Below are 14,497 nucleotides of genomic sequence, written 5' to 3' on the forward strand. Positions count from 1 at the left end.
TTTGCAAATTCCATTTAAAAATAAAAATGATTTAAATTGAACATACGTGGGTTGTCGAACGTCTTGTTCAAATTCGCTTATCTGTTCACTACCTTAAATGAATTATTGCAGGAAATAACTCTTCTTTTCCGAGTAACACGGATTGCTTTTTGTCGCTATGATATACCAACTGATAACTGCGATACCATTCCGATACTTTTCATCCGGTCAGTTGATTTAACTTTCATGAAAATAGTACATTCTGAGAAAACTGTTGCTTCAGCTTTCTTTTTTCAGGATCCGTTGCATCTCGGAACAGCAAAAGTTCAATATCTTCGCTTTATAAAATATCACGCCTTTATTCAACTTTGTATCGGGAAGACGCACGATTACTTTTCTGTTATCCGTTAGCAGTTACAATATTGCACAGATTCGAATATAAATTCTCATTCGATAGTGCTATTTGCACAGAAGCTGGTACCACCCAACGTCTTCCTCAGTAATTGAAAATCTCGACTCTATTCCACATTCCTCCAGCTTAAAGCAATCGTTTAATTGCACATTTTTAATTGAATGTCACTTTCATTTCTCCCCTCTCTCTCTCTCTCGCAGGAACAAATCACCTCAATGCTGTACAATATGTCATCGAATCGAAAGTCCCATCACCACTTGGCCGCCCGACCCTTGGTACTTTTCCTTACCACCATATTCAACCAAAAATTCTACGATCGGTCGGACAGCCGCGTCGAGTCGGAAGCCCAGCGGAAAACGGTGAAAAACATTCTACACATACTATCGCGGCTAATCGGCAGTGCTGCCATCGGTGGTCATGACGATCTACTGGAGGGAACGGTTTTACCGATTTTCGCCCGGGTCGAGCGCAGCCTCGATAGCCGCAGTGAATACTTTCGCGACGTGTCCTGCCTCAACCGCCGGTTGAACGAAAGTCTCGGTCAGAGACCGGCCGGAGCAGGGACACCACCCGGACCGGGTGGGTCTACGATTGTCAGCATAAATCCCGTTAGCGCCATCACCGGCAGGGCAACAAATCCTTACATAACAAGATTAACGATCGAACGGCAACCGAACGGGGGCATTGTTATGCTGGACAAAAATCGTCAGGAGAGTTACGTTTGATTTGCGGTTTTCATTTGCTGCACTTTGTAAGTGGATACAATTTTAATGCAATTGACTAACGGCAGGAAATGGGGAAATTCGGTAATTTTATCAGATTCAAATGGATTTTATGCTTCGGACGAATAGTTAAGGGGACTGTTTTGGCTGCCGTGCTTTTCGATGAATTATGTATCACTCAGCCTGATGAAAAATTTACAAATAAATCAAGTTGTTCCGATTGCAGCTGCAAAGTCCGAATCCAGTATCAAGTGGTTGAAGTAAATTAGATTAACTTACCGGCGCCGTCAACGACGAACAACGAATACGTTATCGAATAATTTAATATTAGTTGTGCCATATATACAATTTCATACAGTGTTTTGGTGTTTAAGCGCATGTCTGTAAATATTTATGTATTGTACAAGAAGAACCAATGAAACTCACTAATAAGAAATTTAAAAAATTAAATCACCTCCTTTGGGGATTCATTGGCTTACGATTACTGCTCTAATGATTGTTATAAAATTTCTGTATGTCATTTCAACGCAGAGTATTAATATATGCCTCGATAAATTATTTTTTCTCCCTCCAATGATTGGAACAAGAAATAGATGATATATGAACAATTGATTGACTATTTATTTATCCTTATATCACTTCCCCAAAATAACTGCCAATGCTGTGCCATTTGAGCCAATTTGTTCTGATTCCTGATATATATATATATATATATATATATATATATATATATATATATATATATATATATATATATATATATATATATATATATATATATATATATATATATATATATATATATATATATATATATATATATAAATGGATGTAAGTTATATAGAATGGATGTAACGCGATAACTTCGGAACTACTGAACGGATTGCCACCAAACTTGGCACAGGTACTTCTTGTATTTCAGAGATGGTTTAGGGAGTTTATTTATATGGGAGGGAGCGTAGCAAGTGTCATAAACAAGGGGGGGGGGGGGGGTTATGGAAAAATTCATATAACTGGACAAGAATCGATACGTTTTGAAGACCGTAGAACCATTTTGCATACCTTAGATATGACTATATAGGGAGGGGGGGGGGAATTACTGAACGGATTGCTATTAAACTTGGCACATGTACTTCTTGCTCTTCAGAGTTGGTCATAAGCGTATTTTTATGGGGGGAGGGAGCGTAGTAAGTGTCATAACCAAGGAGGGGTCATAAAAAAATTCATACAACTTTATGAAAACCGATATTTTTTGAAGATCTTAGAAACATTTTGCATACCGTAGATATAATTTAATGGGGGATGGATGTAGCAAAAGCCTTTAGAAAGGGGGGTGCAATGTTTGTAATGACATAACTTTAAAACTACTTAACGGATTGCTATTAAACCTGGTACATGTATTTCTTGCTCTTCGGATATGGTTATGAGAATATTTCCATGGGAGGAGGGAGCGTAGCAAGTGTCCTTAACAAAGGTGGTCATTAAAAACATTATCTAATTTGACGGCAATCGGTACTTTTTGAAGACACTTTTTGCACAACTTATATAAGATTATAAGGATATTCTGTTAGGAGAAGGTGTAGTAAGTGCCTCTAAACAAGGAGTGCAATGTTTGTTACGGCATAACTCCGGAACTATTGCACGAATTGCTATAAAATTTGGTACAGTTATTTCTTGCTGTTCAGAAATGGACATAAAGGTATTTTTATAGGGGAGGAAGCGTAGCAAGTATCATTAACAGGAGGGTCCAAGAAAAAAATATTATAAAATTTGACAAGAATCGATAATCTTTGAAGATCATGCAAACATTTTCCATACCTTAGATATGATAGATATGGGGAGTGAATGTAGCAAGAGCATTAAAAAAGGGGATGTAACGGCATAACTCCGACACTAGAGATGGTCGGGTATAGAAATTCTTATACCCGAACCTGACCCGTACCCGAGTGATCAGCGAAAAAAATTACCCGTACCCGACCCGTACCCGATTAAAAATTTAAAAAATTACCCGTACCCGACCCGTACCCGATCAATAATAAAAAAAAATTACCCGTACCCGACCCGTACCCGATAAAAAATAAAAAATTTAACCCGTACCCGATTAAAAATTACCTGTACCCGTACCCGACCCGAATGAGTAGTAAAAAGTTTACCAAAATTCAGGATGGAAAAAATAAAGTGTTTTAGATAGCGAGCTAGATAGAGCGTATCAGGCTCTAGTTTGTCAGTAAAATACATTAAAATGCTTGTTTACATTTAAACATATAAACAAAGACAAATAATAAAGACATGTATGTGCTTACAAATCTATATATATAAAAATGGATGTAAGTTTGTATGTTTGTAACGCGATAACTTCGGAACTACTGAACGGATTGCCACCAAACTTGGCACAGGTACTTCTTGTATTTCAGAGATGGTTTAGGGAGTATATTTATATGGGAGGGAGCGTAGCACGTGTCATTACCAAGGGGGGATCATGAAAAAATTCATATAACTTGACAAGAGTCGATACGTTTTGAAGACCGTAGAAACATTTTGCATACCTTTGATATGACTATATGGGGGGTGGATGTAGCAAGTGTCTTTAAATAGGGGGGTGTAGTGTTTAAAACGGCATAATTCCGAAACTACTGAACGGATTGCCACCAAACGTGGCACAAATACTTCTTGCTCTTCTGAGATGGTCATAAGGATATTTTAATGGAGGAGGGAGCGTATTAAGTGTTCTTAACAGGGGGAGGTCATGAGAAAAATTGACTAATTTGACGAGAATAGATACTTTTTCAAGACCATAGAAACATTTTGCATGTATTAGATATGATTATATGGGGGGTGGATGTAGTAAGTGCCTTTAAAAAGGGGGGTGTAATGTTTGTAATGACATAACTCTGGAATTACTGAACGGATTGCTATCAAACTTGGCACATGTACTTCTTGCTCTTCAGAGATGGTCATAAGCGTATTTTTATGGGGAGATGGAGCGTAGCAAGTGTCATAACAAATGAGGGGTCATGAAAAAATTCATGTAACTTGATGAAAACCGATATTTTTTGAAGATCTTAGAAACATTTTGAATACCGTAGATATAATTTAATGAGGGATGGATGCAGCAAGTGCCTTTAAAAGAAGGGTGTAATGTTTGTAACTTCAAAACTATTTAACGGATTGCTATCAAACCTGGTACATGTACTTCTTGCTCTTCAGAGATGGTCATAGAAAATATTTCCATGGGGGAAGGGAGCGTGGGAAGTGTCCTTAACCCTTAACAAAGGTGGTCATTAAAATATTATCTAATTTGACAAAAATCGGTACTTTTTGAAGACACTTTTGCACAACTTAGATAAGATTATAAGGATATTCTGTGGAGAGAGGCTGTAGTAAGTGCCTCTAAAAAAGGAGTGTAATGTTTGTAACGGCATAATTCCGGAACTATTGCACGAATTGCTATAAAATTTGGTACAGTTATTTCTTGCTCTTCAGAAATAGTCATAAAGGTATTATTATAGGGGAGGAAGCGTAGCAATTATCATTAACAGAAGGAGGCATGGAAAAAATTCAAAAATTTGACAAGAATCGATAATTTTTGAAGATCATGCAAACATTTTCAATACCTTAGATATGATAGATATGGGGAGTGGATGTAGCAAGTGCATTTAAAAAGGGGGATGTAACGGCATAGCTCCGACACTACTGAACGGATTGCTATCACACTTGGCATAGGTGCTTTTTGCTCTTCAGAGATAGTTGTAAGGGTATTTTTAAGGGGGAGAGCGTAGCAACTATCCTTAACAGGGGTCATGAAAAAATTTATTTAATTTGACGAGAATCGATACTTTTTGAAGACCATAGATACTTTTTGCGCAACTTAGAGAATCGACATTTAGACTAGAAGGAGGAAGGAGGGTTTTTGAAAATAAATTTTGTTCTCCCATTTTTTATAAAACAAGAGAGTGGCAAGAATTTCAAGGTCGTATTTTTCTTTAAATAATTTTAAAAGTTCTGGTTCCATTTTGCGGGGAATTCAAAGAACTAAGGGAAAATAGTCTTTGTCTGCTTATGAACGTGAGTGTCTCAGCATAACTACAAAACAACTAAACGAATCGCCATCAAGTTTGGCACATGTACCAAAGGTGGGAATCGATATTTTTTGAAAAGCATAGATACTTACTACACTACTCAGGGTAATCATGAAGGAGATCTGTAGTACGTTCACTGACAAATTTCTAGCAACTAAATGAGGTTTGTCGAGAAATGAAATTTATGATTATTGAGAGATCTGAGATGGGGCACTGATCATTCGCAATTTGAACATGAACGGAGTATTGTTCGATCGGGTTTCCGTCTAAGTTATGTTTCACTACAAGAGTATTTCACTAAGCAGGACAACTTCGAGAAGTTTTTTCGGTCTTCCCTTCACGAAACATTTCCGAGCAACGCCGGGTAATTCAGCTAGTATTAAATAAAAATCTGGTCCGTTCCCGGTCTTCTGAAATGACCGCACTCACCGCTTGGTGGAGCGCGAGATTAATTGCATTGTTATCATTTCGACCAAAGTGTGCCATGAAATCTCAATATATACAAATGGGCTAACGTATCGAAAGGGTTCTCACGGTTTGACATTTGCATTATGAATGCGATGATGGGAACTCAGCTGTGCAACCAATTTATCACCATTGGTGCCAGTTTCACGGAGGACCGTAGATGTGCGCCAAAAAAAGATCGTGACTGTCATGTCTGGAAATTCGTTTGTGATATAAATACACTGTGAAGCATGAATAGATTTCCAATGTCTTTGGTACTTTATACTCATTTACAAATGTCAACAAAAGGGAGTAATATCTACTCAAATTTTTCGAGAAGCATATTTATCCAAAATGTCGTAATACCCATTCTATTCAATTTTTGGTAGGTATGGTTTTTACGAAACAGTGCGACTTTTGATCCAATTCTTTAGAACCACAAGTAAGCGTGCTCATTATCTTGACACACAAATAAAAATTCACATTAAAATCACTTGAAAAATCACGAACATCCCCTAAAATTGATAGAGTATCATCGGTTCGTTTACGTAAATTGACCAAACATCGAATAATTCACGTGTATTCCCGGTGTGAAAAATTCAATTTTGAAAATGGTGAACTGTGAGTCCTTCAAGTGTAAGTAGTTTGAACATTTGTAGGTACTTTGTAGGTACACGTGAAAATTAAGGAGATATTCACAAAAGAGAAAGTAAACAAAGAGAAACTCTCATTGGTTTATGTGCCCTTATGAAATGTTGACATCGAACTGGCAATATAGCTCAACTTGCTGTGCCATCAATCGGTGTCATTTCAAGTGAGGTGACACCACCCAGAAGTGAAGAATAAGAAGAACTTCTATGCAGATTTTCTGAAATAAATGTTCATGTTTTTATGGTTAGAATCCTAATGATTTATATGTAAATTTTGAAAATCTCCAACCAATATTTAAAATAACAGTTTTCTGGTATCTGAATGTGATATGAGTACTACACTACATTTTATATATTAATCAAATAATTTTTACTGGATTGTGCATTAAACAGCTTTAAAATGGGAGTCCATTAAAACCTACGTGGAAAGTAGGGTCTGACCGCAACATCTTAGAGCTTAGGCAGTGTATCTTATTAAATATGTTATAAAAAAGTAGGGTGAAAAATATTCACATAACTTTTCACGTAACTATGATTGATCGTTTTTTTTAAATGAAGAAAAGAAATGTTTTTTTCTGGAAAAAGATGCCAGTTTTCAGGTCTGGTTCTAGGCGCGAATGTCAAAACCCCTTGAATCAAATTGTTTATTTTTCGGAACAACTGTTTTGCAATAAAAAATTCTCGTCAACGTGTAAACATGACATGTGAAGTACAAATGGTCGGGTAATCGATCAGAAAAAAAAATTTACCCGTACCCGACCCGTACCCGAGTGAGTAGTAAATTTTTTTACCCGACCCGACCCGTACCCGAGTAAGCAGTAAATTTTTTTTACCCGTACCCGACCCGTACCCGATCGAAAATAAAAATTTTTACCCGTACCCGACCAAAAACCCGTCGGGTACGGGTACGGGTCGGGTTTCGGGTAAAATACCCGATACCCGACCATCTCTATCCGACACTACTGAACGGATTGCTATCACACTTAGCATAGCTGCTTTTTGCTCTTCAGAGATAGTTGTAAGGGTATTTTTATGGGGGAGAGAGCGTTGCAACTATCCTTAACAGGAGTAATGAAAAAATTTCTTTAATTTGACGAGAATCGATACTTTTTGGAGACCATAGAAACTTTTTGTGCAACTTAGGGTATTCGTGAGGGAAGGTTGTAGTACGTCTCTCTAAAAAGGGGATGTAATGTTTCTAACGGCGCAACTCCGGAACTACCGAACGGATTGCTATCAAATTTGGCACAGATACTTCTTGCTCTACAGAAATGATCATTAGGACATTTTTAGGGAGGAAAGTGTGGAGGAAGTGTCCTTAACATTGGGGGAGAAGGACAATTTGAATAGAATCGACATTTAAACTAGAAGGAGGGGTTTTTGAAAATAAATTTTATTCTCCCATTTTTTATAAAACAAGAGAGTGGCAAAAATTTCAAGGTCGTATTTTTCTTTGAATAATTTCAAAGGATCTGGTTCCATTTTACCGGGGAATTCAAAGAGCTAAGAGAAAATAATCTTTATCTGTCTATGAACGCGAGTGTATTTAAGTTTCAGCATAACTACGAAACAACTAAACGAATCGCCACTAAGTTTGGCACATGTACCAAAGCTGGGAATCGATACCCGAGTAAAGTCAACCATCAAAATGAGAACAAATTGAAATCTGATTATGATAGCAACATCAGATTGAAATCCTAATATGATATCGACTCATCAAATTTTCAATTAATATCTTATTTTGTTTCATCTCAAAAGTTTTGTGAAACTCAAAAAATGAAAATAATAAAATCAACAACTGAATGAATCCATTGAAATTGGGCAAATTTCAAATGGCAACACAAAAATACAAAGTTAAGTTTCAATGGAAGAATTCCTTCAATCCTATGTTGCCTTTTACAAAAATTATACATTTTTTCAACTTTTACGCAAATAATGCTCCTTCTTTTTAACCACGAGAATGTTGGTGTCAAACCACACGTCTGGGAGGCATTAGATAAATTGGCGATCATCGGTACCACGTTTGTCTGAAGCTGGTCAATCTGAATAGTGGCTTTGGCATTCCCATTTTGCAGATCGTCAGCCATAGCTTATTTCAGAATTTGATATGAGAAATATATTTGACGTCATCGATTTCCTTCTAGATACGTTAAGTATCCGATCCTGTAACAATTTTTACGTTCAGTTTGAAAAAATGTTTCGATATTTGTAGTCATACGACGTCGCGAAGTTCATTCCAAAGTTTTTATACCATTATTTTCAGTGCATCCAGAAATCGGGACCTGGACGGCGAAAATAATGTACTCGCCAAACCCGTTTTGAAAATACCCATAACTTTAAAAAAAAATTCATTGCTTACGAAGTTCGAACATCGAACATTGAATATCTCAGATTTCAGAACCTAGAGCTAATTCTTAATAATACTTTAGTGGCTTAGAGGAGCCACCAAGAAAATATATGTTCAATTTGTAGTCCACAAACTGTGTCGAAGACACTCTTCAAAACAATTCTCATTCCTAGTTATAAATGCTTAGAACTTCATATACTCACTAACGCTAGATACTATGAGAAGTATTTTATCAATCATCTAATAGATCTTAAAACTTTAATACACTTTTCCAAAGAAATCGTCTAACCAAATCTTCATAATTTTGAGTCACAGGACTAATTCTGCATCAAATGATAATGATCGTAAATTATAAGTCTTCAAAAGAACTGAAAATTTACTAGAGACATTATGATTCTATCTGTGGTCAGAAGCGAGATAATCGTTCATTGTCCCAAATAGTCGAAAAACAAATGATCTGGGATATCTTTTTGCCGGATTCCTAACTCACGTTCCCTGTGTTGTAGAAGACTTCACTGTAAAACGTTCGGTCTTCAGAGCCTCTAAATTCATATTTCAAAGTGATTACATGTGCGACTTGTTTAAGATCAAGTAGATAACTCAATTTAATGTTATAATGCTCGAATGCTACAGCTTTGAATATGAGAAGGACTAAGAAAATATTTTCATACTGTGCTCAAATAGCCACATTGCTATTCACGGTCGATGCGGGATGAAAGCGACGCAACGAGTGTGTACTGACAGAAACTACCTGCATACAACTTTGTGAAAAAACACTACTTGTCATATAACGGAGCATTTTCCGTCTACGTATAGTTAGCACTTATAGTCCATAGCAATCGCAAAAAGTTCGCATTCCAAATCACCTAAGTTCGAAACCGGATTCTCTTCTCAGTAGTGTGAAAAAATTGCATGAAATCTTTTATCTTGCTTGCGACTAATATGGAGATTACATAAAATCTTTTTTCTTGCTTGCAAGTAATATCGCCTAAATGTATACTATCCCGGACCTGTTTTGGCTGTTCTATTCTTAGATTATGCTCGTGACGTGTCATTTCGAGAAAATCTACGTCATATTAAGTTTTCAATGTGCTTTCACTGAGAGCAAAACTAGTTTTCAGCTTGTTGTCACACAACATTTTTTTTGCTTTCGATTTTGATCTGTTAACCGTTAAAACGACCAAAACGATAGCAAATTAAGTAATCGATATATACGAAAAGCACAACATCAAATTGAGTTTTCTTTTTGATCTCACACTCTACTCGGGTATTTTTTGAATAGTACAGATTAAAAATGGGCAAAACAGTTCATTTTAAAGAACCGTTCAGTGATGCAGAGTTCTGTTGAAAGAGCTAGTTCTCCAGAGCCGTTCGTTCGTTCTTTTCATAGTTGGTTTGTTTGTTCAAAGACTGAACGAAAACTCACTTTTGTAAGCTTAAGCGAGGAAAAAAAGGTCCCTCGAAATAGAACTGAGGTTTCGTGACGAAACTTTCTTATCAATACCGTTTTTTGAAAAAAGGGTGAGCGAGCTTAAATAACAAAAAAAAGATCCCTCGACTTTGAACTGAGAAACTACCGTTCTCGTAAAAAGAACTATAGCTCGTTCATTCTTTCAAAAGAACTAGTTCTTTTGAGCCGTTCACGAATGAATTGCCCATTTCTAGCACAGATACACAAGTACAGTTTATTTCTAGCAACTGAGAGAGGTTCACAAAAATATTCAGAAGAGGAAGGGAAAACAAGTATTCTCAAGATTGATCTAAATTGACGAAATACTACAATCAATGTGCATTATATTATGTAAATTGAGAAAACTGTCGACTCAAGGTGATGGAAATAGGATTACAACAACATTTGTATTAACTGCATCATTATTCTATAGATTTTCCTCTCCGATGAACGACCAAAATGGTTAAAACCTTGGTAAAATAAATTATATAAAAGCGTCTTTCTATAGTACGAATGTAGTTATGATGTTAAACAACCTTTCGTTATAAAATAATCATTATCAGTTGAAAAATTTTGAACAATTCATGATGTCATAAAATTTTTATAAAGAGGAGGGAGTAGCAAGTGAATATATCCATGGAAGCCAAAGGTATTGTAGAGAATACCATAAAAAATATGATTATTGTGAAATCTGAGATGGGACACTGATCATTCGCAGTCTGAACATGAACGGAGTATTGTTCGATCGGGTTTTCGTCTAAGTTATGTTTCACTACAAGAGTATTTCACTAAGCAGGACAACTTCGAGAATTTTTTTCGGCCTTCCCTTCACGAAACATTTCCGAGTAACGCCGGGTAATTCAGCTAGTTCTGAATAACGTCGTATCGAGTTTACGATCGTATTTTATTTGTATTCCTAATAACGCTAGCAAAATCGAGGCTAGCTAGGATTCGATCGAACCACATTCGATCGAAAAATCAATACGTCGTTATTCAGAATAAGGGTGAATATATGGTGTACAACGAGTCAAGAAAATTTCATTGAAATCATTTGTGTGTGTTTGCGTGAATCTAACCTATCACAAGCCCATTTTCTGGCAGTGGTTTACTGATTGAAGATATTTCCATGCGCTTGGTTTAGGCACAGATTATAGCTTATAACAGATATACAGGATCGAACAAAATTTTTCAAAATCCTATGTAAATTTCAAATTTGCTATACGTTGGAAACGTTACTGCCACCTACTCGACTATTCGCCGCGATCTATCAAAACGTTTAACTACGTTCCGGAGTGATAACAAAATCTTCCTGCCTTTTATAGTAATATTCCAACTACAACCATTTTAGCATTTATCACTCGATTTCCCTAAGTGTTTAAGACAACTTTTTTTTCAACCAACAGCAAAACAAAAATATACAGTGAATGTTGCTCCCGTATGGCGTATAGTGAATGTTGCACCCAAAACTGTGTCTCATGTGAGAGCGGCACCTCGTTCGCCACACAGAATTAGCAAATTTTACACATAGTTCATATGTGAGCATGTATATCTGTTTTCTGTCATTCAGTAATAGCCGTTCAACCGAGAAGGTTGTGTATAGAAGCGTACAGTTTAATAACGCTGGTTAGTTTACACGCGTTAAATACGACAACGGTTGAACTACAGGTAGAGACCTGTTGGCAGCAGCCGTTAAAACGTAAAATCGTGCTGCATAAGAGAGCCCTAGTGCTGGGCCAAGCTGGTGAAGGAAACAACAAAGGGCGTTTCCCAAGCTCTACCCAGGCCACAATATACAGCCACAAGTGCTGAGCAGGAGAGTGCAAAGGCACATTGAAGAAGAAGAGTGCAAAGGCACACAGAAGCAGGAGAGTGCAAAAGCACACCGGTGCGAAGGCACTTCGGTGCAGAAGCATATCGGTGCGGAGCACAAGGAAGAAGGAGACAAGACAACTCGGTATTTCCACTGCCATACAACACGCAGGTATACACCGGTGACCTGCGCTGGTTGCAGCTGGCGAAGACAAAAGTAAATCGGAAATCGAGTGGTGCTGGATGTCAGGTAGCAGTAGCATCACATCTAACAAGAACATCTAGAGCAACGAGGATCTACACGGCAGTGCAACGGAGATAGACAACAATTTCAAGGTAGAAGTTTTTTCTTTTCCTTTTGATTGAGTACTGTGTAGTGTTGGTTTCATTTTTTATTTTAAAGTTTGATTAAAAATTTTAATGTGATGGATGAATCCATGGACGTAAATCCTAGCATGAATCCGATACCCCCACGAACGAAAAAATATCAGGAGAGCTCTTCTGGGCCTTGGATAGTCTTTTTTAGACGTATATCAAAGCCATTAAACATTTTACAAATTAATCAAGGTTTGACATCACGATACTCTTCAATCAAAGAGATCATAAAAGTAAATAACGATAAAATTCGTGTTGTGGTAAATAATTTGAAACACGCGAATGATATTGTCTCTTCGGAACATTTCAATAAAGAGTATAAAGTTTACATACCCTCCAAAGATGTCGAAATTGACGGTGTTGTTACCGAAGCGAGTCTTTCGGTAGATGATTTACTCAAGCCGTAATGTCTATGTCGATAAAATTCGCCTCCCTGTTCGGCTTTTTGTTCCAAATGTAATGAATTGTACGAACTGCAAAAAATTCGGACACACAGCTACTTACTGTAGCAATAAACCAAAATGTATTAAGTGTGAAGGACCTCATAAAGATAATGATTGCAACAAGGAAATTGAAAAATGTATTTATTGTGGGGAAAGTCCTCATGAGGATATTTCAGTATGCACTGCATTTAAAGTACACAAAGACAAAATTAAGCTTTCTTTAAAAGCACGGTCTAAGCGCACATATGCAGAAATGCTTAAAACGGTCATTGATGTCCCCCCTTTGGAAACCGAAAACGGGTTTTCAAATCTAGAGGAAACAGAGGACTCTGACTCTGACGAAAATAGTGAAGGTAATTCGTTTATCACTACCCAAGGGTCAGTTAAGAGAAAGAAGTCTTCTTCCAAATTACCAAAAAAGACACCTAAAGTTTCATCTTCAAAAAAAGATCCCCGTGTTAAACAAAAAAAGTCAAAACCAAAGACTGTGCCTCCTGGTTTGTCAAATTCACAAACCAATCCAGGATCTAGCACAGAAAAAGGTAATAATCCTGTGGGCTCCATTTCGCAGCCACCAACAGGATTACTGAAGTTTTCGGAAATTGTTGAATGGATTTTCTCAGCATTCAATATATCTGAACCCTTAAAGACCCTCATAATGGCATTCCTTCCAATAGCTAGAAATTTTTTGAAGCAGTTATCAGCTCAATGGCCAATTGTCTCAGGTTTTGTATCTTTTGATGGATAATTTATCACCCGCCGCAAATGATACAATCACTGTCCTGCAGTGGAATTGTCGAAGCATCATGCCAAAACTTGATTCATTTAAAATTTTATTGCATAGTCAAAAATGTGATGTATTTGCTTTATGCGAAACATGGCTTACTTCAAACATAGCTTTAAATTTTAATGATTTTAACATTATACGTCTCGATAGAGACTCTCCGTATGGTGGAGTGCTTTTGGGAATTAAGAAATGCTGTTCCTTTTATAGATTAAACATCCCTTCAACTTCTAGTATAGAAGTTGTTGTTTGCCAAATAAACATTAAAGGCAAAGATATTTGCATAGCTTCGGTTTATATTCCTCCAAAAGCACAAGTTGGACAGCGACAGCTTAATGAAATGGTTGAAGCCCTTCCTGCTCCACGATTGACTCTGGGGGATTTAAATTCGCACGGCATGATGTGGGGTTCCGTTTACAATGATAGCAGATCATCTTTAATACAAAACATTTGTGACAATTTTAGCATGACGGTATTAAATATGGGTAGCATGACACGGATCCCAAGACCTCCTGCACGCCCAAGTGCATTAGATCTATCTCTTTGCTCAACATCAATTCGACTAGATTGCACCTGGAAAATATTGCCTGATTTACACGGTAGCGATCATTTACCAATCATCATCTCAATTAGCTGTAACAAATGTATTGCTAATTCAGCTAGTATTCCATATGATTTGACAAAAAATATCGACTGGATTAAATACCAAAGTAGAATCTCTAGTATTTTGAATTCAATGGAAGAGCTCCCTCCACTTGAAGAATATGACTTCCTCGTTTGTTCGATTCTGGAGGCCGCAGAACAATCCCAAACTAAACGCTTTCCTGGGCCAACGACTAACAGAAGGCCTCCCAACCCCTGGTGGGACAAAGAGTGCTCAGAGGCTAAACTCGCAAAACAAAATGCTTGCAAGACGTTTCTAAAACGGGGAGGAGGAACTCCTCAGAATTTTGAAAAACTTATGGTTTTAGAAACCAAGTACAAGAGCATACTTCGAGCCAAA

At 37.1% G+C, this 14,497-nt stretch overlaps 1 protein-coding gene across 5 annotated transcripts in view; it reads left to right on the top strand.

Moving 5' to 3' along the window:
• Positions 1-1,671, top strand: part of LOC131428254 (uncharacterized) — a 148,958-nt gene extending 147,287 nt beyond the window's left edge. For all 5 annotated transcript variants that reach the window (XM_058592045.1, XM_058592044.1, XM_058592042.1 and 2 more), the window contains one exon: positions 592-1,671. In XM_058592045.1, coding sequence (XP_058448028.1) covers positions 592-1,116 — 525 coding nt within the window. In that variant the 3' untranslated portion in view covers positions 1,117-1,671. The remainder of the gene's footprint in view (positions 1-591) is intronic.
• The last annotated feature ends 12,826 nt before the right edge of the window (positions 1,672-14,497 follow it).

The sequence above is a fragment of the Malaya genurostris genome, chromosome 2, assembly GCF_030247185.1.
Source record: "Malaya genurostris strain Urasoe2022 chromosome 2, Malgen_1.1, whole genome shotgun sequence".
NCBI lineage: Eukaryota > Metazoa > Arthropoda > Insecta > Diptera > Culicidae > Malaya > Malaya genurostris.